The sequence below is a fragment of the Cavia porcellus genome, unplaced genomic scaffold (genome assembly GCF_034190915.1).
Source record: "Cavia porcellus strain 051 isolate PalLab524CR breed Dunkin Hartley unplaced genomic scaffold, mCavPor4.1 scaffold_22, whole genome shotgun sequence".
Lineage (NCBI taxonomy): Eukaryota > Metazoa > Chordata > Mammalia > Rodentia > Caviidae > Cavia > Cavia porcellus.
Genome location: NW_026947505.1, coordinates 11,308,903 through 11,336,048, shown reverse-complemented (window position 1 = coordinate 11,336,048; position 27,146 = coordinate 11,308,903). Strand labels below are relative to the sequence as shown.

At 39.0% G+C, this 27,146-nt stretch overlaps 1 protein-coding gene across 8 annotated transcripts in view; it reads right to left on the bottom strand.

Moving 5' to 3' along the window:
- Utrn (utrophin) overlaps nucleotides 1-27,146 on the bottom strand; it is a 502,327-nt gene that overhangs the window by 223,197 nt on the left and 251,984 nt on the right. For 7 of the 8 annotated variants that reach the window (XM_023563244.2, XM_063233434.1, XM_063233436.1 and 4 more), the window contains 2 exons: nucleotides 26,292-26,446; nucleotides 7,771-7,960 (listed from right to left, as the gene is read on the bottom strand). In XM_023563244.2, the coding sequence (XP_023419012.2) occupies nucleotides 7,771-7,960; nucleotides 26,292-26,446 (345 nt within the window). Of the gene's footprint in view, nucleotides 1-1,224; nucleotides 3,101-7,770; nucleotides 7,961-26,291; nucleotides 26,447-27,146 lie in introns of those variants that run through there. The other variant, XM_063233438.1, reaches the window with a different exon arrangement.

Sequence of the window (27,146 nt, the reverse complement as noted above, 5' to 3'; positions counted from 1 at the left end):
CCTTTATTCTTTGAAGTGGATGAAATGCAACACACTGAAATAATTTTAGGAACTTTTACAAATGAATTAATATGTTGTATTAAGTTTTAATTAACTACTTATACAAATGAAAACCCATCTAAGTGGTTCTGAGAATGCCTCATTATCTTAATCTAGTTCCTAAAACTTAAAAAAAATTATTTCCAGATAGAAATAAATGCAATTGGCCACACTAATGAAAAATGGTATGATAAAACCAAAGAACACTGCTTTTTTCCCAGTCCACTCTCATATACGCACAATCTAGGTGCTTAGACATAATGTATCTTATATCATCAGAAAAGCGATATTGTCTTATAAGCAGTTTTCCCAGTTTCAAACAAGTTTGTCCAGGAACCAGAGCAGCAGGACACATTCTGGAGCACTGTGTTAAGAAAATGATCAGAAAGAAGAGAACATACAGTGGTGATAACATGATTTGCTTTGACCTTCCCGTTATAATCCTCTCCTTTTAAATCACATTGCCTAGTTTTGGCAAAAAAGTAATGACAGTGTGAGAGTAGTTTAAATAACATAAAACTGTGATCAAACATACAAGAGTTAACTTTAAAAATGCAGGAGCTAATGCAATGATTCAGGCTGTGAATACGGGCACAGCATCTGAGACAACTGTCAAAACCTCCACTTAATCCACCTGCCCAAATCAAATCAAGTCCTTCAGGTTTAACTATAATGTATGGCAAATCCAAGAATATAGAGGAGGTTGATGATGGGATAAAACCTGTTTTTAAACTGTGCTCTTTTTTTTTTTTTTTTTTTTGGTAATTCAGAAACCATCTATAAAAAGATGGGCATTTGTAAGCAACCTACTGAAAGATTCTTTTCAGCTCTTTTAATTCTACTGAAGTTCATGTAAGATTAACATGCCTCTCAATATTACGAAATCGCCAAGTACCACAGAGCTAACAGGTTTTGGTGAATGTAGTTTTGTCGTATTTTCCCCCAACAGTTGCACTAGCTCATCTCACAATTTTAGGTTGTGTCAACTGCAAAATAAAGCAAGCCTTCAAACAGGACTTGTTTCAGATTATTAAGATTTAAGTCAGTCACACACTTTCACAGTTTTTACAGTTACCAAAAAAGAGAGTCATGCCCTGATAAAAACCTGAAAGATTAGTTTTTCAAACCAAACCAACAGTCAAATTTTCAGATATCCAAGATCCTTGTTTTCAATCACTCAGTTACCTTACAGAGCTTCTGGTACCGAGGAGAAGAAACTGCCATCCTTTGTAAACGATGCAACAAAACCACAACTTTCTGCAGAGACGTTCTCACCACAGCCATCATTTTAAGTTTACCACACTTCTGGAGACGCCTCAGAATTTGCATTATAAATGAAGAGCAACGATCATTTCCTCCCGGTCACTGGACAACGATTTGTCAGTTCTCTGAGCATGCTCGTTTCCAGGAATGCATTTGAAAAGATACGGAGGTTTAGGTTCTAGAGGAAAGGAGGCTGGTATTCCGTCAACTTCTCACTAGGAAGAGGGGGGTACAAACGCCACCCAGCCAGCCCCCAGCAGACGCTCAGTCAGGACTGGTTCAACCCAGAGTGGCCAGAAATGAAGCGAGTTTGTCCGGCAGCCAAGCGCTGCCGGCTGCGGAGACAAGTGCGCTCGATCGCGAAAGGAGATTAAGTGAAACATTAAAGCTGCAGATACAACGCAGACATCCCCTGGGAACAGAGATGCAACATCTCGTCACCACCTCGGTGCACGCCCGGTAGCTGGCTTGCAGGAGGAGACCCAGTGCCATTCACCCCACACTCTAAAGAGGGATGCGTGTGCTACTTGGCTAAGCACAGCTCTGCCTCCTGCTTCTGGAAAGGGTGAATGATAGATCCTGTTCGAAATCTCAGGGCCAGCAGAAGGGTATCTGACTCAAGGACTGCAGCCCATACTCTAAGTGCTAATAAATCTCCCCAGGACAGGCCTCGAGGGCCCCAAATCATCCAAAACAAAACATGTTTGCAGAAAAGCCTGTGGCTTTCCCCAGAATAGTCTAAATTCACAGCCATCCAAAAGGCTCCCACATGCTTGCCACAGGGGAAGCCCCCCCCCCAAACTGAATAGGTGAGGACTCACCTAATTAAACAGCGAAGTTAATAAAAAGCAAAATCTGTAATTGACTACCAAGCGTTCTAAATTCTCACATTGCCTTTTAGACAGCATCTTCATGATCTCATTTTATTTGCTGTAAAGCTGTTTTAATTTTATGAATAAGAAATATAAGTCTATAATTATAGCACATAAAGAGCCAGCACAGAATTTTTGGTTTTTAATGTGTATATATATATGTATTTGTGACAAATTTTCTGCTGCAGCTTAAATGCAATTACAGTATCAATTAGGGTAAAGTACCATTAGGAGATGAGCAGAAAAGCCCAGGGCGATTAAATCAATGGGTCAAAGAGCACAGCCAGAAATAGAATGCAGATGGCTCTGGTTACCAGAGTCCTGCTCAAACCAGGAGCCTGCAATTTCACCTCTCTGATACTGTCACCATTCTTCAAAGGAGATGCAGGACTTTCCAGTATTTCTTGTCTTCTCTTACTTCATCTGCCTGACTCCTCCATCCTTCACATTTAATGAGTTAAGGCCCTGCCCGGAGTGGTAGAGTCCCACCTGGCGAGATGTTTGTGGGTTTCTGCTTGTCAGTTGTTTCCACAGATCTCTACTGAGAACCTATGCTGCCTCCCTCTGGTGAGGCTGACAGTGTCGCTATATCTGTTGAAGCCCAAAGCAAAGCCCACAGACAAGGAATACAATTTAAAATATTGCATTTGGGCCAGGGGTTTAGCTCAGTGGTGTAAGTGCCTGCTTGGCAAACACGAGGTCATGAGTTCAATCCCTGGTACCAAAAATAAAATAAAAAATAAAAAACTGTGCTCTTAGGGAAACTGGAACAGATTACTGATTGCTTATGATGGAAGGGATGGAAAGTGATGATAAAAATGTTCTAAGTTGATTTTGGTGATGATTGTACATCTATACGTGTACTTAAAAAGTGAAGGGGGCTGGAGATTTAGCTCAGCAGCATAAGTGCCTGCCTTGCAAGCAGGCAGTCGTGAGTTCGATCCCTGGTACCGATAAAAAGGAAAAAGACAAAAAAAAAAAAAAAGTGAAGTGAATTACAGCCAATAAAGTTACTATACAATTATGAAATTAGCTGGGCATGGTGGCAATGCTTGTAATCCAAGATAGTTGGGAGGCTGGAAAACAATCTGTATCTATTTATATATCATCTACTTTATCTATATGTTACAAACTGAGTGTGCCTTATCTGAAATGTTTGGAACAAGAAGTGTTCTGAATTTCAGATTTTTTTTTCAAATTTTGGAATGCAGTATTTGCACACAAATCATATGATACCCTAGGGATGGTACTCAAATCCGAAAACATAATTCATTTATGTTTAATATACACCCTCTACACACAGTCTGAGGTCAGTTTTAGAGAATATTTTTAATAATTTCAGGAATGGAACAAAATCTCACAGTGCAGAGTTTTCTACTTGTGTGTCACATCAGAACTCAGAAGGCTCCAGATTTGGGAGAATTCAGATTTCAGATGTTTGGATTATGGAAGCTCAATCTGTCTAATTCCTATTTCAGAACCATAATGTGAACTTCCCAACAGATTGTATTTTACCCCCAAGCATAGTTCCTGATGTTGGGGCTGGATACAAGGAAAGAGCTGATGCACTCTATGCACTGCAGAACATGAGCTAAAAACCAACATAAAATATGAGGATGTAGTAATCCCAAAACACAAATGATTGCAAATCAAAGTCAAACACTTTTCATACCACCACGGAAAGGCTGCAGCATCTTAGGATTTTATCCATCAAATGATCCAAGCATCCAAATTAATTCACATTGCTAAAATGCAATGTTTAAATGAAAAATATAATTGGCCAGATGCAATGGCTACACCTGTCATCCCAGCACCTGGGAGACCAAGGGATGAGGAGTGGCAGGTTAAGGCCAACCTGGGCTATCTAGTAAGTTCAGGGTCAGCCTGAACATCATAGAATGCAAATTAAAATGAATACATTTGAATTTTAAAAACTGGCTGATTAAAAGAATTAGGTTCTCACTCAAAGTTAATATTTAATAAACTGGTAGTTTCTCTATTTTGGGCCAAATTCTCTCATCTGAATACAGAATCACAATGACAGCTGCATAACAGGCATCTCCATCTGCATGGTACTCAATACCTCATTCCAATGTCTTCATTCAAGTCAGAATGGAATTTGTCTCCCCTTTATACCCCACTAACTAAATAATCCTTGCCACTTGTTTCTCTCAGGAGATGCCAGTATCAGGCTCCACCCCCGGAGATGCCAGTATCAGGCTCCACCCCACCTGGCAGTCTCCCGAGGACTGACTGTCTAGGTGCTAGAGCCACTCGCCTCGCTGGTGTTTCATTTCTGGTCCTGCTCAGATCTCCCAACAAATCCCTCAGCTTCCACTCCTGCCTGGAGCAAGGCCGTTCTTCATCACGCCATCAGCGAGAGTCCTACACGGCAGGAATCTCAATGCATCAATCTCTTGCTCAATATCCCCTAAGACTGCTCCCCACTGCCAGCAGGTTAAACTATAAAAGGCTGAGGAGGGCATGGCAGGCCCTGTGTAACCTGGACTGCTGTGGCAATCTAAGAGCTTCTTTCTCCTGAAAGCTTCACAGCATTGGCTTTTTCTTGCCAAAAGGTTGCTGCCGAGGAATAAAACCTAACAGCTTTGCAGCGGTAATGAAACAAATACGTAAATCCAAATGATCTGCATTCTTAAAAGAAATGGCAATAGTGTATCATACTTCCAGTAATTAATCTTCATCTTCCACTGCACTTCCAAACTACCCTTTATCAAAATTTATCCAAGATTCTAGGGCTGGGGATTTAGCTCAGCGGCATAAGTGCTTGACTTGCAAGTGTGCGGTCGTGAGTTCGATCCCGGGTACCGATAAAAACGAAAAAAAAAAAAAAAAAAAACTTATCCAAGATTCACTTTAAACTGAGTCCAGAATACATTTTATCTTTGCAAACTATTCTCATGGTCTTACATCTGGCTGTCACAAGACATGAAGCACATATAGGCAGGGAATGTGTCATCTCAGCACTTCTGTGTATACCCCATGTGTAGGGGCACAAATATACCAGGTCCTTGTTCCACCTTGCATCATGCATACATAGAACACTCATCACTACCACCACCTCTCCAGAAAACTTATTTTATGATTTAAAGTGGTATTATAGATTCAATTTCTTCAACACTCATCTTCCCATTTTCAAAAAAAGTTCCCATTTTCAAAAATCACTCACATAAATAATTAATACACAAGCCCACAGGGAAATTAAAATTCCCTTGCCTCAGAAATATTCAGGAGGCTGAAGCAGGAGGATCACCAAGAGTTTGAGGCCAGTCCGGGTGAGTCCAAGGAAAGCCTGAACTACACAGCCAAATCACAACCAAAATAAAAATTTTAAAAACAAACAAAAAACCCCAACAAACCAAAAATACTTAAGTTTCTAATAATCATCCACTTATACAGTACTGAAAATAAAACTAGAGTGATTTTTAACAAAATAGAATACTTTAAAATTAAGATCACTTCACAGAAGAGTGAAGCATTCATGCAAAGTACTATAATGTGAAACATCCTAAACATTTAAAAATGCACATGCTTATCTTCACATAACCAAAGGAATCTGCAAATCAGCAGATGCCATCTTTAATACTTTATGTGAACCCAACTGACTGTTTTAGCAACATTAAATTATCTCTGAGAAGCAATCACTACGCACAATATTTTAGGATTTCAGTCAGCAGTCTTTCCTCTTGTTGCTGTTTGCCATAAGATAAATGATCCAGTGCTTAGTTATTTTTATTTAAAAGATTCTTAACATTTTCATTTAAACTTACTTCTCCAAAAATTTGAGTACTCATTAAATAGAAGTTTGCATTATAGTAAGAATATATCCCAAATAAAATGCATCAGAAAACATCATTAAACTCTCAAGTAGACCTGTGCCTTGCCAGCATTCATTAAAAAGATTTTTGAGTCTGCTTTGTTCATTGTTTGTACACTGTTACCAACTCAAGTGCATAGTCTAAGTATCTCTTGAAATCGACATCATTTCATAAATTAAATGCCCATGAGCAAAGTCAATCTTTACAGTTGTTTAAATCACAAGAAATAGTATAATCTACCATGTAACACATTGGGAGCCCTGTTTAACTCTCCACAAATATTATACCAATTAACACTGTAACCATGTCATACTGTAACAATGTGTAAAATAACACATTAACCCTCAATGCTTGCCTGGTCACACTTATTGCCAAGTCAAAAATGTTCTGTGCAATGCATAAGAAGTAATGTAAGTAAACAGAGAATTTCATCACTCTTACAAATGCAACAGTAAAAAAATAGTTTTCATGCATGTAGACTACACACAACCCTATTCAAAACAGATTCTTTTTAAATGTTTTTACCTTTTAAATGAAAACAATTTAAAACTTAAGAGAAAAAACCGTAAGAACAAGACTAGGTTCAGAAAGCCTCTCTATCCTGATTCGTATATTTTTTGGCATTTCACAAAATGGGTATTTTGGGTATTGTCAGGAGTTCCAAAGAACAGATTCAAAAAGTCATCAATACAGAAGGTCAACGGGTAAATTTGGAATCCAAGAAAAGCAGTCGGTATTTACTTAGGATTTGAACCCACGGCACTGTGTAGGCAACAATACGGAACAACATGATCTCAGTCCTTGAAGAGCCACGTGACTCCATGGGACAGGTGGAGACATGAATCCAGAGACAAGGGAACATCTGTCCACCAGCAAGCCAGAGGCAATGATCATCGAGCCGATGGGACAAGACAGGACAGAAGGCAGGAATCTGAAGTAAACCTGGTGGAGACAGACACTTCGCCACCAAAGCAGGTTTTGAGTTAAGCGTGAAGTGAGAAGGCTGATAGGAAGGAGGAGAACTGGTCAACCCACCTCCCAAAAACCAGAATCCGGGCTGGGGATTTAGCTCAGTGGCATAAGCGCCTGCCTTGCAAGGAGGCAGTTGTGAGTTCAATCCCTGGTACCAATAAAAAGGAAAAAGACAAAAAAATAAATAAATAAATAAAATAAAATAAAAAACCAGAATCCAAAAGCACAACACAGTAGTACTCTGGGGTGGAAATAAGATTCAGATATGCTTCACAAGATTTCTAAGAAACTTGTTTGAAAAGAAGAAGAAAAATTCAAACTCATATTGCATATGCAATCATAGTTGTGACCTTAAAGATAGACACACAAGTAACACCTTCAACCTTAATGGCTTGAGTCACAAACGAACGCATAGAGCTTGTGGAGCTTTTATATCAAGTATTTATAATAAATAGGGAAAGGCACAACTTCATATTAAGGGGAAATGTCCTTATAATTAACATTCAATAGAGATAACTGTAATAAGGTTTGCAACAGAAAACAGAGTAACGCTAAGATTCCATCTCGACATAAACTATTATTCCTTTCATAAAACAGGGTGGGACTTTTTCCACCATAATACTAAGTAAAAGTATTTCATAGATCTTACTTGCAGAAACCAACCATGCACAGGGGAGCAGGACTGCCTGTGCGAACCAGGTAACACCCTCACCTGTTCACAGCTCACATGCAGACAGATCCGGAGAACCAGCATAAACACCGAGGCGGGCTGTGGTTCCCACACATACCTGCAGCTGCTGCCTGAGCTCCCCGACCAGGCTGCTGTCCTGACGCGCATTCTCCCGCTGAGAGGCATCGGCCAGCAAGTTCACCGTGGTCTCGGCCTCCTGCACCCACTTCAGGAAGTTGTCCAGGTCCCGGCGTGAGGCCTGCGCTGTCCTGAGCTCAGCCTCCAGGGCACTCTGTCTGTCAGCCACGCTGGAAGAAACAACAAGGTGACAAGCAGGCTCCGTTACTTCCAGGGTGATGGTCCCCATCATGTACATCCCGTGGAAAACCCTAGTGGAAGGCCTCAAAAAGACTTTGGGTTTGTCACTGGCGAGATTTATTTGTATGTGTGTCTAGCTAGAATCATCCTTAACAAAGGAGTCGGGGAATTGTGCAAAGGCAGAAGAGACACAGGTATTAACAAAATCACATCCATATCATGACGTAATTATGACGACAATTTCCATCTCATGGTGGGCATCGAGTTGCTCTCCCACACATTTACACCAGTCCTCCAGCATTCTAATGCAAACTCTCTGCAGCAGCATCAGCAAACGTTCACGCAATCCATAACTACGTGAACTCTAGAAAGGAGGAAAATCTGAAGCAATATTCAACATTAAGCAGATGGTTTAGTGCCAAGCATGGTAGCACATGCCTGTGATACTACCTACTCAGGAGGTTGAGGCAAGGAGGCTGGGAGTTCGAGGCCAGCCTGGGCAACTTAGTAAGACTCTGTCTCCAGAAACATAAAAGTGGGGGCAAGGGGCACGGTGATGCTGGGGATATAGCTTACAGTGGCACACTTGCCTACTACGCTGCTGTACACAGAGCCTTGGTTACATCTCCACTATTATCATATAGTGGTTTAAAGGACCCATCTTACGTATCTTTAAACAGTGCAAATCAATACAAGTTAAGAGTTGATTTAATGAACAGTCTGGAATGTCATCAGCCTTATCCCAGCATCTGCTTATTAAAAAACCTCCAGTAGCGATTGACTGCCTGCAAAACAAATTCAGATTACCTCACACCCAAGGTAATGTCCTTTGTGGGCTAGCAGGTGACTTCTCTACTTTACCTGTAGTTTTCTCCCGTATAACTGCTTAGGTCACAGTGGTATACTTCTTCTTTAGATTATGGAAGCTGTGTCCATATAAAAGTTTTCTCTCCATATTAAAGTGTCCTTCATATCATCTCTACCTAATAGATTCCTATTCTTTAATGATTAAAAAACAACTCTTTCAGAAAATTCCACCCCAACTAGATTTCCTTCTTCTGAGTTCATAAGAGGCCAGTATTTCTCTTTATACAGAAATTAATCATATGTGTTCTGGAAAAGCTCGTGGATTATGATCTTATCTCACACCTACATTTTACTTTAACAATAAATAGATCTCTTACCCACTTTTTCTATGGACAGAAATGGTTCTCCACATTCCTCAGAGGCTTTATGACAGAATTATCATTAAGTATTTATAGAATAATGACAATCTATTCATAATATGTCTTTAAGATTTTTCTCCCATAGACCATTTTCTAAAACCTCACAGGAAATGAACTCCACAAAACTCAATCTATAAATCAAGAAGGAGGAAGACATGGGAAGGATTAACAAAGAAAAAGAAGAAACTGAACCCCGGTAGAAACCCAAGGGTCCTTAACCTGGTGGCAAAAGGAGATCACAGAAAAGGCAGCGTGAACTCAACCTGGCACAGATGAGGACCACCATCATTCTTACTGCCCTGCGTTCTTGTTTTAACTGGACAAAACTAACAAAAGATACACTCAAACAAAATGAGAAAACAACCCAAAAAGAGAGAAATATGAAATCCAGAAAACAGAGATTCCACACTTGAAGATAATTTTTATAAAATGAATGGTAGGATGGCCAGGCGGGGCTAGAAAGTGGGTCTCCAAAATAAAAATACTAAAAGTGACAGGTGCTTAATGTGATCGACGTTGCAGGAAATTCTAATGCCAAGCCATGGGAAATGTGAGAATTACCGACAGGAACAAAGGAAAGTGGGCGTGTAAGAACATGGCAATTACTAATTTCAGGTAAAACACACATAAACAAAATTACAGTAAACTTCATTACGTGGCTGTTAATAATGTTAGAATACGGACAGTGATGTCAAAGCTAGCTATTTACTTAAAAATTCAATGACGAAGAGAAGGGAAGAGTAGCATAAGAAACCTACGTACTGATTAAAACAGGATGATGGTGTACAGTGCCTAAGATTAATGAATTAAGATAACTGATACTCATTTTATTTAGAATATGAAAGTGGATAAATGATATAAAGAGAAGCTAAGCAAGACAGTAGTTGTCCCTGCGGAGTAGGACTGCTCCGAGGAAAGAGAAAAACTCTATCCTGTATTAAACCCTTTAGTGAGCTTCGGGTTTTTTTCTTTTTAAATCATAAGGATATTTCTTTGATTTTTATAATTTAAAAGTCAGCCACCGGAATGTGGTGGTAGGTGTGTCTTCTTATCCTCTCCCAACTCTGCCTGTGTATCCAATTTTTAAAACATCAACAGTAACAGTATTAAGAATAAAATAAGGGCTGTGCCAAAAAGGTGCAAGAAAGCAAATACAGAAAAGCACGCACACAATTAACCGCCACAACCAGACGATTCTTACTGTAAGAACAATCAGTACCTAAACTCAGAAAATTCAGTAAAGTCATTCTTCATAATTAAAACCGTTATTATTTGCGAATTCCCTAATGTACACACCAGGTTATGCAGCAACAGCTAATGTAAAAATACAGCATTAGTGATGAGCTCTCTAGACCCTAGGAATACCTAGCTAGGGCGAAAAAGGCAAATATCTGAGAACTGTTGGGGTGAAGGCAGGGAATTTCCTACACCCAGGAGATACTGCACCTGAAACACAGGGTTGTTCTCATTTTGGGGGGTCACTATGCTGCCTACTTCATTGCGTCTCTGGTTATGGCTACAAATACCTGCTTTTTAGCAGTTAAAGGTTTTTGAATGATCACTACTAGCACCTACGCACAGCAGCAGTACGACAAGCTAAAAAACAGAATAAACTAGCGTAACAGGCAACTGCACTTCCTTTGCAGTGATATTTCAAGGAGAAAATGAAGTACATGCACATAAACCTATCAAGATATAATACATACTCAATAAATGATATTTCCCCGATCTTACATATGAATTTGGTGAACTACTTGGAGACGCATAGTGCTAATAACATGCAAATGTGCAATTTAATAATAAATGTCCTGGAGAATTTTTTAACTTCACATGCATGCAGTGCCAACTTTTTTTACCGTGAACTTAATCAACTACTAAAAATAATGAGGAGGCTGAAAACTAAATGAATTTATAGCAGCCTAATTCCTCTTCATATTATTATGATGAGTGGATACTTTAAAATCCTTAGAATCAAGGGCAGGGGTATAGTTCATTGGTAGAATTATTTGCCTGGCCTATGCACACAAGGTCACAGGTTTAATTCCCCTCACTGAAAAAGGAAAAAAACCTGATCATAATATATATAGAAAAACAGACATTTATGATTCTTGAAATTAATGTAATTTATATGAAATTTCTAATAGAATATAGTTCAACTGTACTGGTTCTCTCTAGGTCCTAGTTTTGTTTTGTTGTTTTAATGTGACCCAAGGCTACACAATATGCTAAATATTACCAAAAAATCTTATATCATTTTCAAGAAATTTCATGATTTATCCTAGAACTATACGGCAAAAATGATTAAAATCAGGAATACATAAGCACACTTACCACACAGGCTAATAAATTAGCTTTAATGCCACTGTTACACAGCTCTCAGGAGAAAACAACCATATTCTACCGCTTCAGTCATCTATCAGCAATATGGCTGAGGGGAAATCATTCCAAATTTCTAACTGGTGTGCGTGTGCGTGTGCGTGTGTGTGTGTGTGTGTGTGTGTGCTAATCCTTAAAATAAGGAGCTTGGACTCATGCAGTAAAAGACCCATTTCAACATGTCTGGGGGTCCTTTTAAAACTGCATAATCCACCACAGAGATTATGAAACCTTCTGAAAGGGTTTCTCCAGGCTCACCCCCACTCCTAGTTTCACACTCAGCTTCGTGGAGAGCCTCTGCTTACAAATTAAACGTTACTGACGGGAACAGGTGAGCAGAGTGCGACAGCAAAGAGGTTTAGGAAGCATTCGTGTGGGTGTTTCCTGAAATCACTTCTGGCTCTGAACTCATATTAACCACAGTCTCAGTGCAGATGTTCTGTTTAGCTGCTCTGGCTTCCACATCCCAAGAAAATCTAAGAACAGCTGGAGTAAAGCTTGGGAAATGACGAGAGAATTAGGGAAAGGAGCACTATTACAGGAAAAGAAACAATTTCTAAAGTTTAGGAAATGTGTGGTTAACAGGCAAAGACAGAGAAAATATTAGTAATTTTTTTTTAATCTATAGATCACAAAGAATAAGGACTGGTTGAAAACCTAAAATACATCACATTTGCAGTTTACAAGAGTAACTTCAGCTGAAATTTTAATACATACTCAAAACAGAAGAATTAACAGACTACAGGATTCTTTAGTACAAGCACTAACCGAAAATATGTACAGTTTCCCATAAGAGATTTAAGAACATCTATCAGTGACAGATTTATAATAGTTTGTATTAAACAGAACTAGGATTTTAGAATATAAGCTCTTAGGTTCCAAAGAGATACCTGCAATAAAACCAGCTATGGTATGATATTAAATAGCTGACAGGTATGTTGTAACACAAAACATGGCAACGCACATCACATACTTCAAAATGTCATTTTAAAGGAGTTAAATAGTATTTGATACTTTCAGCTTTAGGACACATTGTTTAATCAAGTGTGAATGTATTTATACCTGGTCAAAAGGATACACTTGAAAACACACACACACTCAAAAATGTCTTTTAGAAAGACTTTAATGGAATAGGACATCTTATGAAACCCTGTTATATGTTGCTACATTTTGGTGTACTTAAAAGGTGACCTTCACTGTGATGCAAGATTTAAATATATTTATCTCTCCTACAGCAGAAAACAGTAGCAACAGTATTCTGAGTGACAGGTAGAAAACTTATAATGAAACAATTCTTTCAGCTCTTCAACAGTTACCTTCAACAAAGTAATTTTGTTCTTTTGTAAATAAAGTAACATTTATCTGAAAAATACAGTAAATCATGCTGTGGGGAAAATGCAATCAAAGCGAAGACTTAGGTCACTGCAGACAGTCTCAATGATCTATGGTCTTTTGGTAACCAATCCTTATTACATAGAGGTTGAGTCACCACCAAAGCACTTAAAAATTCACTCCCTGGAATGCTAGGACACTCCATCTAACACCACTGATGCTATCACTTGGAAGCTGACAGGAAGGCTCCCTGCTCCCACCATTACACCGAGACACCTGCCCAAAGCCTTGTACAAGCAAAGCAGAAGCAAGCCGGGAGCTCCTAGTGCTAGCAAACAGACATGCAAGACCTCAGAGCTGTTTCTGCAGGAGGATGTACCTCATTGCACCCGTTTAAAAGCTAGATCACTGCTGACATTTATTAGTCAACCAATATTGGACTGTAATCCTTCCTTAATCTACCCCAATCTGCCCCAAAACCTGTTTCCCATCATGCCACAGAGCTCTTCTCTAAGGTCAGAAAACCCTGTATCATGTCTTCACTGAAATTGGTTTCCTTAAGGCCATCAATTACCCTGCAGGCTTTTAATGAGTGTTTTATTTTGTTTTATTTTGCTTTGTTTTTTCCCAAGATCCTTTAGGTCTCAGTGTAATGAGTTAGAATAAGGAGCCTCCTAGCTCTCCAGAGACACTTTTTCCCACTGTTCTGGCTTCAGCAGACTCCTGCTGTTTTGAAGTGTAAGACATTAATCCATATGTTCACTCCTGAGCTCCAAGTTCAGGGTTATCACATGTGGCTGTAAAGGTTGTCCACTGACTCAATTTGTGAGCAGAATCTGAAATCAAACCCAGATTCTGCTGGACAAGCCATAGCTCAAGAGAGGGACTGCATGACCCAGAGAAAGAAATGTGTCACAGAATTGAAACTATGCTCTCCACATCTCCACGCCCACTCGAAGACCCTCTCCCCTATCAGCAGTCTTCAGTCCCCTATCTGTGTCCTGAGTAGAGGAGCACTGTAACACTTCAACGTCAGTAAACACCACACTGACACCTACCACTAGTCAGCAAGATTACACAGTCATCCTAGGAAACTCTGTCCCATTCACAGAATCTCACCAAGATTCCATCAGAACCAAATCCTCTTCTTTTGACATCTCTCAGAGCCACCTCCAGCCTCGGTGACCGTAAAGAAAGCCTAGTCCTTGCACAAATCCATCACTGAGGTGCTCGCCCTCGTGAATCCATACTCAGCTTCTCATTGCTTTTCCATTCATAACACAAAATGCATCCCAACTCGTACCAATGTCAATTCTCCTGATCCTGCTTCTAAATCTATACAGACTTGCCTTCCTCTTTCCTTGTTCCCTCTGTCTTGACTCATCATTCCCCTCTCTGCTGAATCATTTCCATAAGCCCACAAACATGTCTTACCATGCCCCACGTTTACCCTCAGTCTCCTCCAGGGACCACCCAATCTCCCTGTCCCTCTTCAAAACAAACTTCTCAAATGTTGTTTCTACCAATTTTGACTTCCTTGCCTTCATCTTATCCTCTGACTCTGGTGTGATGACTTCAAAAATTTTTCTCAGTCACTGGGAATCCCCAAGCTGTGGAATTCTATGAATGCTGTCCTGTGCCTTCTTTTTGATGACCCAGTGAAGCATTTTCTTTAGAAATATTCTCTCCTCTACAATGCTTTTTGGGAGCACAGTGTCTCGCTATGTAATTTAGGCTAGCCTTGAACTCACTGCATAGCCCACACTAGCCTCAGACTCATGGCAGCCGTCCTGCTTAGTGCTGGGCTTTCAGTGTGCACCACTAGGCCTGGTTCTTCCTTCCACTACTGACCTCCAATGTCCCGGAATCGTCTTCCTAATTTATTTGAGACCCCATCCCTCTAGTTTCTTTTGCTGTTCTGCTTAATCATCCGAGGCCCTATGGACACAGTCAAGTCTTCGGCATCTTTTCCCTGGTTATCTCATCCAGTCCCACAGACTTAATTTCTAGTGTAACTGTCTAGAATTCCCCATTTGTATCTGAGTTCCATACTCACATATCCAGTTGCCTACACATTTAGATGCTAACAGACATTTCAATACACATCAAAATCCAATTTTTAATTTTTCTTCATACACTCCTACAGCCTTTCCCAAGTTAGTGACTAATACTGCCACTCATCCTTTTACAACATGTCATCTTCATTAGTTACATTTCCTCAAACCACGTTCCGAACCCACTGAAGGACCTTTTCTACTTCTCTAGTGTATCTCAAGTAGTCCGCCATAAGCATCACCACTGTACACTGTAGCTGAGGGTCCCACCTCTCCCAGCAGGACTGCAACTCTCATTTCCTCCTCTGGTCTTCCCAGTTCTTATTCTTTATACCCCCAAAACCAATCCTCCATATAAGACTCACTGGGGTTAGCCTTTATTCTACATAAATCCCCCCTTCTAAATAATTCCAAAGCCTCCCCATTGTACTAACATAGCCAAACACCTGCCCAGGGCTGGCCTCTGCCTCTCTCTCCTAAAACATCTCAAGCCTGGATTTTCTTACTCAAACACCCCCCATTCTCCTTCCTGCACTCTGATTTTTTTTATTATTTTAAAATGAAAAACTAAAAACAACATTAAAGAATTTGAAAACAAAACAATGCTTAATAAATTGCATACTGTTATCTTCAAAATAGTTCAGATTAGGCATAAGATAGGCATAAAAATGATCAATCAAACAATGAAAGCACATACCATTCTTTTTGATGAACACAAATTAGTGTATAATTAGCTAGTATATATTATATATGATATATTGTAATTACCATATGTATCATCTAATATATATATATATTATATATATATATATATTATATATTATATATATATATATATATATAAAATTTCCCTTCTGTTTTTCTCTTTCCCCTATCCCAATTGTTCTTTTCTTCTTAGCAGTTTCTTTCTCTTTCACTTTCACAATACCTACTGTACATTTTGGATCTTACTGACCTTCAGCTTTTGCACTAGGGACACAATATGATATTTACATATATAACTAATTTATTTCACTTATGAATATGGTTTCAAGTTGCATCCATTTACTTATAAAAGCCTCACGTTATCCTTCTTTATAGCTGAGTAGTATTCCATCACATAAAAATATCACATCTTTTCTATCCATTCTTCAGTTGATGGACATTTGGGTTGTTTCTAGGATTTAGCTATTGTAAATTGTGCATCTCTATGTACAGATATATCACTGTGGCATGATGTTTTCAATTCTTCTGGGAAAATACCCAGCAGGGAACAGGACCTCCAGTCTTAGTTTTTGAGGAATCTTCACACTGATTTCCGGTGGGTGTACCAGTCTACATCCCCACCAACAGTGAAGAAGGGTTCCTTTTTCCCCACAGGTCTGCCAATATTTGTTACTGGTGATTTCATGATGACAGCCATTGTTTCTGGAATGATATGGAATCTCAGTGTTGTTTTAATTTTCACTTTTCACATGACCAATGATGCTGAACATCTGTTCATCTATTTATTTGCCATTTGTATTTCTGCATCTAAGAAGTGTGGATTTGGGCCCGGGAGTTAGCTCAGTGACATAAGCACCTGCTTGGCAAGCATGAGGTCGTGACTTCGATCCCTGGTACCAGAAAAAAGTGTATTCATCTCACACACCCGTTTTTGGATTGGGTCTTTGAATTTGGGGCACCTGACTTTTTTTTCAGTTCTTCATATGTTCTAGATAAAAGTGCTTTTTCTGAGGGACAGTTGGCTAAATTTTTTCCCATTCTGTGGGTTTTCTTTTCACTTTGTTGGTGACTTCTTTTGATGTGCAGAACTTTTTAGTAAGACGAGATCTCAGTTGTTCATCCTTGGAAGTACTTCACATGAAGTTTGCATTTTGTTCACAAACTCTCTGCCTACCCCAAGGGCTTCAAGATTTCTACCTACTTTCTCTTCAAGAAAATTTAGTTTACGTTTTAATATTTAAATCTTTGATCCATTTTGTAGTTCATGGTGGTAGACAAATGTCTACATTTAGTCTTTAACATCCAGCACCATTTATTTAAGAGGCTTATCTTTCTTCCAATGAAGATCCTTGGCTCCTTTCTTAAAGATAAAGTGGCTGAGTGTATTTGTAGTTGTGTCTGAATCCTGTATTCTGTTCCATTGCTTCTCAGGTCTGTTTTTGTTTATTTTTTTTTTTCAGTACCATGCTGGTTTTATCACAGTAGCTTTGTAGTGTAATTTCAAGGCAGGGAAACTGCCTCCTGCCTTGCCTTTGTTGCCAAGTTTTGTCCTTGCTATTCTAGGACTCGTCCGTTTCCAAATGAATTTTAGAAATGTTTTCTCTAGATCTGTGAGATATGTTAATGTTATTTTGATTAGGACTGCATTAAATCTGTGTAACAGTTCTGGGAGTATGGCCATTTTCACAATGTTGAATATTCATATCCATGAGTAAAGGGTATCTTTACATTTACTGATATTCTCTTAAAAATCTCCTTTTTAAAAGTACTGTAATTTTCAATATATAGATCTTTTACATCCTTTGTTAGATTGACTCCCAAGTATTTCATTTTTTTTGGATGCTATTGTGAAAGATGTTCTTTTCATAATTGGCCTCTTAGTGAACTTCATGTTTCTGTATAAGAATACCATCTTTTGGTGGAGTTTTTGGGCTTTTCTATGCAGAGTATCATGTCATCTGCAAATAATGATAATTTAACTTCTTTTCCTATCCTTATTCTTTTTATTTCTCTCTCTTGTCTAATTGCTCTGGTTAACGTTTACAGAATTATATTGAATAGGAGTGGTGATAGTGGACATCCTTATCTTGTTCCTGATTTTAGAGTACAAGGTTTCAATTTTTGCCCATTTAGTATAATGTTGGTTGTTGGTTTGTCATACATGGCCTTTATCAGATTGAGGTAGAAACAACCTATTCCAATTTTCTGTAGGTTTTTAGCATGAATGAGTGTTGGACTTTATCAAAACCTTTTTCTGCATCCACTGATATGACTGTGTGATTTTTGTCTTTGGTTTTGTTGATGTGGTGGATTACATTTATCAATTTGCATATGTTGAACCATCCCTGCATTCCTAGGATGAATCCCACTTGGCCATGGCATACAATCTTCTCATTGATTTGCTGCATTCTGTTTACTAGTATTTAATAAGGATTTTTGCATCTATGTTCATTAGGGAAACTGGCTATAGTTCTCCTTTTTGGTTGGGACTTCCTCTGGTTTTGGTATCAGAGTAATACTTGTCTCCAAGAATGAGTTAGGGAGAACTGCTTCCCTTTCAATTGCATTAAAGAGTTTGAGGATACTGGCATTAAATCTCTAAATTCCTCGTAGAATTCAGCAGGGAATCCATCAGGACATACTCTTCTCTTTGTTGCTAAGTTTTAAGGTACATTTTCAATTTTAGCAATGAATATTGGGTTATTCAAAGTTTTTATGTCGATTCAACTTTAGCAATTCATACGTTTCTAGGAATCTGTCCATTTCTTCTGTGTTTTCCAACCTATGTAAGTAACGATTTTTGAAGTAAGTAGTGATGATCTTCTGAATTTCCACAAGATCTATAATGATTTACAGTAATGAGGATTTTCATTGCTCATTGATTATTGTATGTGTGGGTACAGATTTATTTTGGCTACGGCTGTTCGGAGTATATGCGTCACTTATTTGAATGTCAGGTCTGTTCCTATGCTTGGGAAATTTTCTACTATTACTTCTGCATTAGTTTTTTTTTTTTTAATGTCCTTTGCGTTGACTTCTGCTTGTTTCACTGATACCTGTCAGTCTTACACTGTTTGTCTTTGCCTCATCTTGGAGAATCTTTCCTTTGGTGATCATAGCTGCTGTCCTGTAGTCAAGGTCTAAAAGTCTACCTAACTCCAGTTTCATTCAAGTGGTCTTGTCAGCTTTCAGTGGAGTTTTTAATTTCCTGGATAACTTTTTGAATCTGTTTCATGCACTCTATTTCTTTACTATATTGTTCATTCATGGTTTCCATCATTTTTCTATGCTCCTGAATTGTTTTATCTATGTTCTCTCTAGCTACGCTGAACAATTCTTTCATTAAGGTTATCATTTCTTTTTATCTGAGAGATTATTTGTGATCTGACTTGCTCTATAGTCACATGCATTTTTTTTTACTTCACTTGTTATCTTTTCAAAAATGTCACGTGTATGTCTACCAATGTTTTATATGTTGATATCTCTTGTACTTGTTCCAAATGGGCTGGAGGCCTGAGACTGTATTTTGCTTTTTCATCTTGTCATCCTCACCTCTTATTTTGCTCATATTTTGGTCTTTTTGATCCTGCTAGTCCCTCCTATCCATTGTATCTTAGTCAGAGTTGTACTGTGTGGCTGGTGTTTGCCGAGCTGTCAGGTCTCAAAGTGCAGGGGAGGGGCCAGTCACCTCAATTCCTCCGTGTGGCCTGTGAGTAAGTCCCGGGTTCTTTCTGGGCTGAGTGGCCTAGGAATACTGGTGTGAATGAACCCTTAGCTTGTACTGTTACTGTAGCTTCAGACTTTCCCAAGACATGAGATCCACCTGTCCATGGTGTGTGCCCCAGCCACAGCCTACTATGTCACTGTGGGTCTCACAGGCCCAGCTGAGGTGCTCTGGCTAGAGGGAGGGTTCACCTGTGCTCACCCCAGCCCACCAAGTTCCTCCAGGGGACAGGTCACTGATGCTCCCACCAGCCCACTTAGCTCCTCTGAGTGAGCAGGGGTCACCTGAACTCATGCCAGCTGCTGAGCCCCTTCAGGTGGTGAGCGGTAACCAACACTCAGGCTGGCTCACTGAGAGCCTCTGCTGGGGAGAGGCTTATTAAAGCTCCTGCTGGTCCATCCTGTATCACTGATTTTTATAAATGTGGTTTACTCTGGAATTTTCTTTTTAATCTTCAGAAGCAGCTCAAATGTCACCTTCTGATTCCTGCTTTCTAAATTTTATCCAGACTACATTAAGTTCCTCACTTACACAGCAACTTCTTAATTTTATTTCTCTCTCATAAGTGTCACTTTTTTTTTAACCACACAGCATTCCCTATAGAATGTAAATTTCCAAGTAACAATACCAGGCAAAATTATGGGTGAAATTTCAGAGTAATCCCAGAGCTTGGCAAACAGCAAGCTAAATAAAACACCTATTATTGATTAGTTTATTAATGGGAAAAACAAGTGAAAGAAAAAAAGACTACAAACATTAACCCTTTCGTTGGTTTGTTATGGAGCTAAATGGACTGAGAAAATAGCTGCTTGCTTAAAACTAATATCTATGAAATAAAAACATGATATACCACAAAGACATGCTTCATAATATTTTTTAGAAGAAAGTAAAATGATACTGCAACACTAAAACAATAGACCAAATGAGGAAAATATAAAGAGTATAATTTTTATACTTCTCTTCTTGGCCAGTTCAATTCCCAAGCTTAAAAGGAAAACAAAAATGCAATGAAAAATTTTTTTAAATTACAAATGCAATGCTAGGAAGGAAGAAATAAGAAACAAGATCAAAACTAAAGGTGGCTTTCAAGGGAAAAAAAAGCAAGCTTCTGAGAGGATGAAGCAGGTTGACTGGCCCAGCTCTCTGAGTGGCGTATTGGTGCACAGGGCCCCAGGGTGAGGCCTCCTGCACACTGCCCCATGCCCGCTGCGTCAGGAAGGTCAGCTACTACAGCATTCAATTGATGGGTGCAAAGACTGTGTCGGTGTTCGGCCATAAAATGCAATTTCAATGACTGTCCTCTATCGATTACTCTTCAAAGCGATTGACCAAATTGAACAATGGATAAACACTGGAAAACATTTCATTTTTACTATTCTATAAGGACAATAAACAAGGACTACTGGAAAAGTGGTAAATGAAATAACAGTAATTTAAACTATGCAACAAAACACATGAGAAAGCTATCAAAAGTAAATTCAAATTTTTCTAATTTAACCCATTTTCAAAATAGTCAAAGACTTCACTCATCCATTTTTAATATACACAATATTTATATAATGCTTACGAACATTTCACATGTCTAACTGGCCCTTATCATTAAGTTAGAACATTAATAAGGGAGAAGTTTATTTTGAGCAAAGCCCTGGATTCAAGTGCTAGCACTTCAATGCATGAAGAAGAAGAAAAAGACCTTTCACTGATCAGTCCATACTATACTTATTTTACAGCTTTTAAAGAAATAATTGTGCCATCTAAAACATCTGCGCCACTCATTTTCCCTTTCTTGTGTTTTCTTTTCTCCACTAATCGTGCTAGGGAAGAAACCAAGGGCTCACATGCCTGAGGCGAGTCCCCAACACTGCTTCTCTGCAGGCTGGTAAGACTTCCACTGTGCAGAAAATACTTAAGTGCAACATAAATTCAGTACCTGGGATATCTTCCCTAACCAAGGCCATTGCATTGTCTAAGAAGTTCCCTCCAGTACAAAGATTTAGTGTGTACTATACTATATTCAGTAAAGCACATCATCCAGTATTTTACCATTAAGACCATTCAAGATGACGACTGCTACCTAATAATGACCCAACATTTTGCTAATTTAGCTTCAGAAAGTTCTGTGAAGCACGCTAAGGCATGCAGGCTTTATAAGGAAGACATAATTTGAAAGAACAGGATGGATAACATTTTGTTAAGGATAAACCACAAACCAAGAACTTTTATACATAACTTTTGATCTCACAATAATCCTACACATTGCATATGCTCTCCACTTGAAAACCAGGGAAAATGAGACTCCATGAGATAAAATAAATTCACACAAATGGTAAATATATATGGTGGGAATTTAACTAAGAAGTACAGATAGCACACTGTGTGCTTTCTGCTCTGCTTGGACTGTCTTAAAATCCCTCAAAATATCAGAGGCAAAACACGATTTTGTGTGGATAAGGACAAAGAGAAAATCCATAATAATCAGTGACATTTAATACTGTCTCTTTTGCTTTATGGTACTGCAGGATTGGTAACCTGTTTATAAATGTATGCTGTACAGGCATACATATACATGAACATAAAATGTTATTTTAGTTTTGAAGTGCCTATACAGCTAAAATAACCTTTCAGACCCAAATCTGACATCCTTGCAAAATTACTAACTTGAGCATTACTAATCTGAAAATCTGAAATGCTTCAAAACTTGAAGCTTTTTGAGTGATAAAAGAATGCCACAGTGGAAGATCCCAACCCATTAAACCGGTTTCAGGCTGAGGATACTGCTCAGTGACACAGCACCTGCCTGGCAAGCGGGAGGTCATAAGTTCGACCCCCAGTACTAAAAACAACAAAAACCAGTATGGCTTCATGTACAAAACTATTAAAAATAGAGCATAAATTCCCTCTACCTATATGTAATATTCCTCTCCCCTGCATCTCCATCTCCCCCTCCCTTCCTCTCTTTTCGCCCTACTGAAAACTGAACCCAGAGCCTCATAATGTTAGGAAAGTGCTCTGTCTCTGAACTGAACTCCCAGGTCCTTAACATATATTCAAAACATGAATGAGCTTCATGTTTAGAGTTGAGTCTCATGCTTTAGATGTTTCATTATGTGTTTGTGAATGTTCCAAAATAAAAAAGAAATAAATCCCTTCTGGTCTGAAGCGTGGTGGATAAGGGACAATCAACTTGTGCGAGCACAATTTAGCTATCAATATCTCAACTCGTACTAAAAGTTACTTAACTGTTATTAACAGATGAAGGGAGAAAACAGTCAAAAGGTAGAATAGTAATCAAGATCTATAGATTAGTTAACATTAGAGAGGCCTGCTGCTCACAGAGCATAACTACTAGCATTCAGTTAGCAAAGAAACATATGAATACTTATGCAGCTAAAAGCAAGGCTATTGCCACTAACGGGGATAAATAATGACAGTAATCAACAACCTGCTGTCAATTCGGAGCTTTCTGTTATCAGAGCTTTTCTTGGATCTTGGCATTGTAGAGAGGTCGGGATGGCCCTGTAACTGTGAGTAGCCAAATCCCAAGGCCAACTGTAGTTCACGCAAAATATTTCCTTTGAAAAGTGACTTAATTCCACAAATTATGCCCCACAATGCTAATCCATGTGCAAACATAACCTTTCCCTCCTCCAGAATCTGCCTGACAGTGACATATAATAATCCGATTCTGGCTACAAGAGAAGAGCCCTGAAGAAAAGTCTCTTAGGGGCCAGAATGGGCACAAAAAGCCCGCACTGCAGGGCATTTCATCATTCACGGAAGAGGCCCCGGAATCTTTAACCTGTAACGGCTTCCAAACTCAATACCGACAAGACCCAGTAAGCAGAACGGCAGACAGATCTGAGAGGCAGGCACACAAGGCAGTCACCAGCAACAGCTGACACAAACAACAGCTGCGATTAAAAAATAATAACAAAGGAAAAGAAAATTGAAACTCTTTCTAAAGACAAACAGCCAGGCTACACAATTACAGTCCCAGGCTAGTATGAACTGTGTGATCCTGAATAATTCCTCAACTTCTCTGAGCTTTGGTTTATTCATCAATGTAACACTAAGGAAAACACTGCCTGTCTTTAGCGTTGTCGTGAAGATTAAATGAAATAACCCATGTGAAGGGTTTAGCACAGTGCTTCACAATGGGGGGACCCTACAGATCCACTAACCCCAGACTTCCACCTACAAGGGAAGAGCTCTATCAGAGGGATAAAATATCACTACACTTTAAACTTGTGCAAATAGTTTGCATCCTAACCTAGCCCCTTACAATGGGGAATTTGACAGACACTAGAAATACTGTTCATATCCTAGAGCTTCCGTCTTGAGGACCCCCCCAACCACATAGATACCCACAACTCATCTCATCCTGCGAGCAGCTCACTCCTCTCTGACTGCCTAATAAATCTGCTTGTGCCTCTCAGTGATACATCCCAAAATTCCTTCTCTGGGATGGAAATCTGCAAACCTAGCTATCCCGCAGGTGTAGTGAACTGGGGTCTCTACTTCCTCTTTGGGAGAAGCTCCTCAGGTCCCCTCTGGTGACAAGACAATAACATTTGTAGTTAAAAATAAACTACATACACAGCAAGCCGGCCCAAATAAATTTGCCACCAACTCCCCCTTTTTATTTTAGAAAAGTATCATTTTGGCTTTTCTATGCAAATCTGCACGTCACTGAACTTCTCTGAGCCTGAGTGCTAGATTAGCCCACATATTCTCAAAGGAGGTGATGAGTAGTTCTTGGAGGTGTGCAGAAAATATTCACCCTCTCTATACACAAAGCACCACTTGACCACACGGAAATGGATACATAATCTACCAGACTATTAATATGTCATAGAGGTGGGGCCTGAAAAGGATGCTTCGAGAAGAGACAGTTTAAAACCTTGAGAAAAACACTGGTTTAGATCAACTGTGAGGTCATTTACAATTTGTTAAAGTTCCTTAATTATATCTGTGAAACAATAATGTCATGCATTCAGAGGCACTTTCACACAGGTTCTGGCACTTTGGTTAAGGAGGCCAGGAAACACCTCTATATTCCAGAAAGATGTTCATTAAGAACAGTGAAAACTGAAAATATCATTGTGTTTAAAACAGAAAACTCTCTCTACATACAGAAACCCTTGCTCTCCCTAACTAATGGTTCCCAAAAGCCACAATTCTGCAGTATTTTCCCAGCTTCACAAATAAAAATGTATCTACAGGGTGCCTGAATTTTAATACATTTGCTTATTCCTCCCACCCTACATGCACAAAGGAAACCAGGAAGAGCAACGCGCTGTAACGACCGTGAAACTGGAATGCTGAGGCTGTCTTAGCTATGATAAATGGAAGATCACCTTGGAATATAATTCATTTTTAATTGCCTCTTCCATCTAATCTAACCGCTGCTGTAGGCTGTCTTAAAATATTTACAAAGTGAAGGCAAAAAAGAATGGGAGCCTCTAAATAAAGCAAGCCACTCATTCCGCAGTGGTCAATTTTTCTGGTATTGTTTTCAACAAAACAGAGTCATAATTCTTACACGTGGAACTTCTGGGAACAACAGAAATGAGCTATATTTAAGTTCTATCTTGGCTTTGAAGGTGTTTACAGCTCTTTCTTCCCTGGGACCCTGACTCTATCCAAACAATGTACTGCAATACAGAGAAAGTTGTATTGAAGTGCTAGAAATACCACAATTACAGGCAGGCTGCTTTGGCCTGTACGCTTATTTAAATCTGATTTCCTCGGGGATCCTTGTATATTTAGCAACACCTACAAGCTCACGCATGTCCTTTCCCAATCAGTCTCTTCTTGGAGTTTTCAGAACTGCTTTAAAAGTTCTAACAAAAAACAATACTCTTGAAATGAAGAAAAAATCTCTCCATGTGAAACATTCTTTAAATGCCAGAGCACACTTTAGTACTAGGAGTATCTGTCATAAAGTGTTCTGGTATTACCAATTTTATCTACTGCAAGAAAATGTGTTTTGATAGCAAATTTGTTTTCAGGAAGCAACATTTGAATAGCTAAAGTCGTTGAAACTGTAGTTTCACCTAGGTGCAAGCCTTTCCAAGACTATACATGAAGTAAATACTTTTTATTGAAGATGAATTAAGAATATAGCCTTAAAGAAATGCTAACTATTGTTAACAGTTCCTCAAATCATATACTAAAGTGGCAGAAAAATATCTCCTATAAATTCATATGCTACTTTAGGTTCTTCCAAATATACTGACTAGAGAGCCATGGAAATAAATGATAATTAATTGAAACCTTAAATACACATTGATTATTTCAGAGGTCAAGTGTTGGATCCAAAAGTGTGTGGTCAAATAAAGATATCTCAGCCACATATGAGATTATTATATGCTATGCTGTAATTGTCATTAGTGATAATATTAAACTGAGCCACCTGTAAATACTTTGTTTCCCAACAAGATACTATAAAATGTATTTTAGGTAGCACTAAAAGTCACAAGAAAATCAGACCATGTAAAATAATCATTGGAAAATTGCACAAATAACAATGTATCTGTATCGATACATTCAAGGAAAACTGCACTGTTGAAACTACACCTTCCTCATTAAGTAAACATTAGAATATTAATTCAGCACATTATCAGCTTGAGAACTAGTAACAAAATGTAAAGGTGTAAATGGAAATTCTATTTTTCATTTGAAAGTTATTTTTAAAGATGCACATTAAAGATAATAGTGTCATCATGAAACTATTAAACTTGACCTTATAATAAAACTTGATAGCTAAAACAAAAAAAAAACTGAAAAAATAATAAGACTCACTTCAAGTATGCACGCATTTGGCCTGTTTACCCGAAAAAGCCAAAGAAATCAAATTCTCAACTTGACAAGATGTATGAAGCTACCAGGGCTGTACAGTTACCTTTGTTTCAGATTGACCCACGACGTTTTTAAGTACTCAGTGGTCTCCTTCACATTCCTTGTGTCATCACTAGCATAATCTTGCAGCAGCTTCTGCAGGACATTATCGAAGGCCGTGATGATACCGTCACCAGGAGCCAGTTCTTGAAGCAACAGCTAAGGTGTTAAGACATAATTATTAGATGTGGTCAGTCAGTAATTAGTATTATCCAAACACCAGTAGTCCTGGAAGGGTTTAAGGCTTTTAACACACAGATATCGCAAGAATAAAACTAATCAAGGACAAACTGTTACACATAAGCTTAAAACACAACTACTCTAGAGAAAAAAGAACTATTTTTAAAAACTTCTAGACATCAGATGCACTGAAGATTATCTTTTCCTCTCTGAGGTACTTATTTCCTCAAGCTGTTGGTTCTTTCCATTCCTTCCGCACCAGACCTGATTCTTACACTGATCACATTAAGTTGCAGGAACACGTAACTGGACAGGAAGGAACACAGGAGCGCGCTCCGCTATCCACGCTTGGGGCAGCGGCAAGGACCAGCAGCAAGGAGGCCTTCGGTCTCTTGCCCCTGGGTCACTGCGTGTTCACAAAGTAACAGCAGGGACGGATCTGACAGCCTGCCAAGGGTTCCTGAGAGCTGCCTGAAGGGCCGCATGGACTCCATGGGCAGTGGGGTCTGGACACTCTTCCCAGTCCCTGAGAGCCTCCCGGTCCAGATCTGCCCAGATCTACATTCAATTCCCTATATAGTTCCCCTCATAGTTCAATGTCCCTATAACGCTTATCAGTAACTAGAAAAAGAGAAAGCAAAGTCTCAAGGTTCAGAAAAGAACAACTTTATTAGTTAGA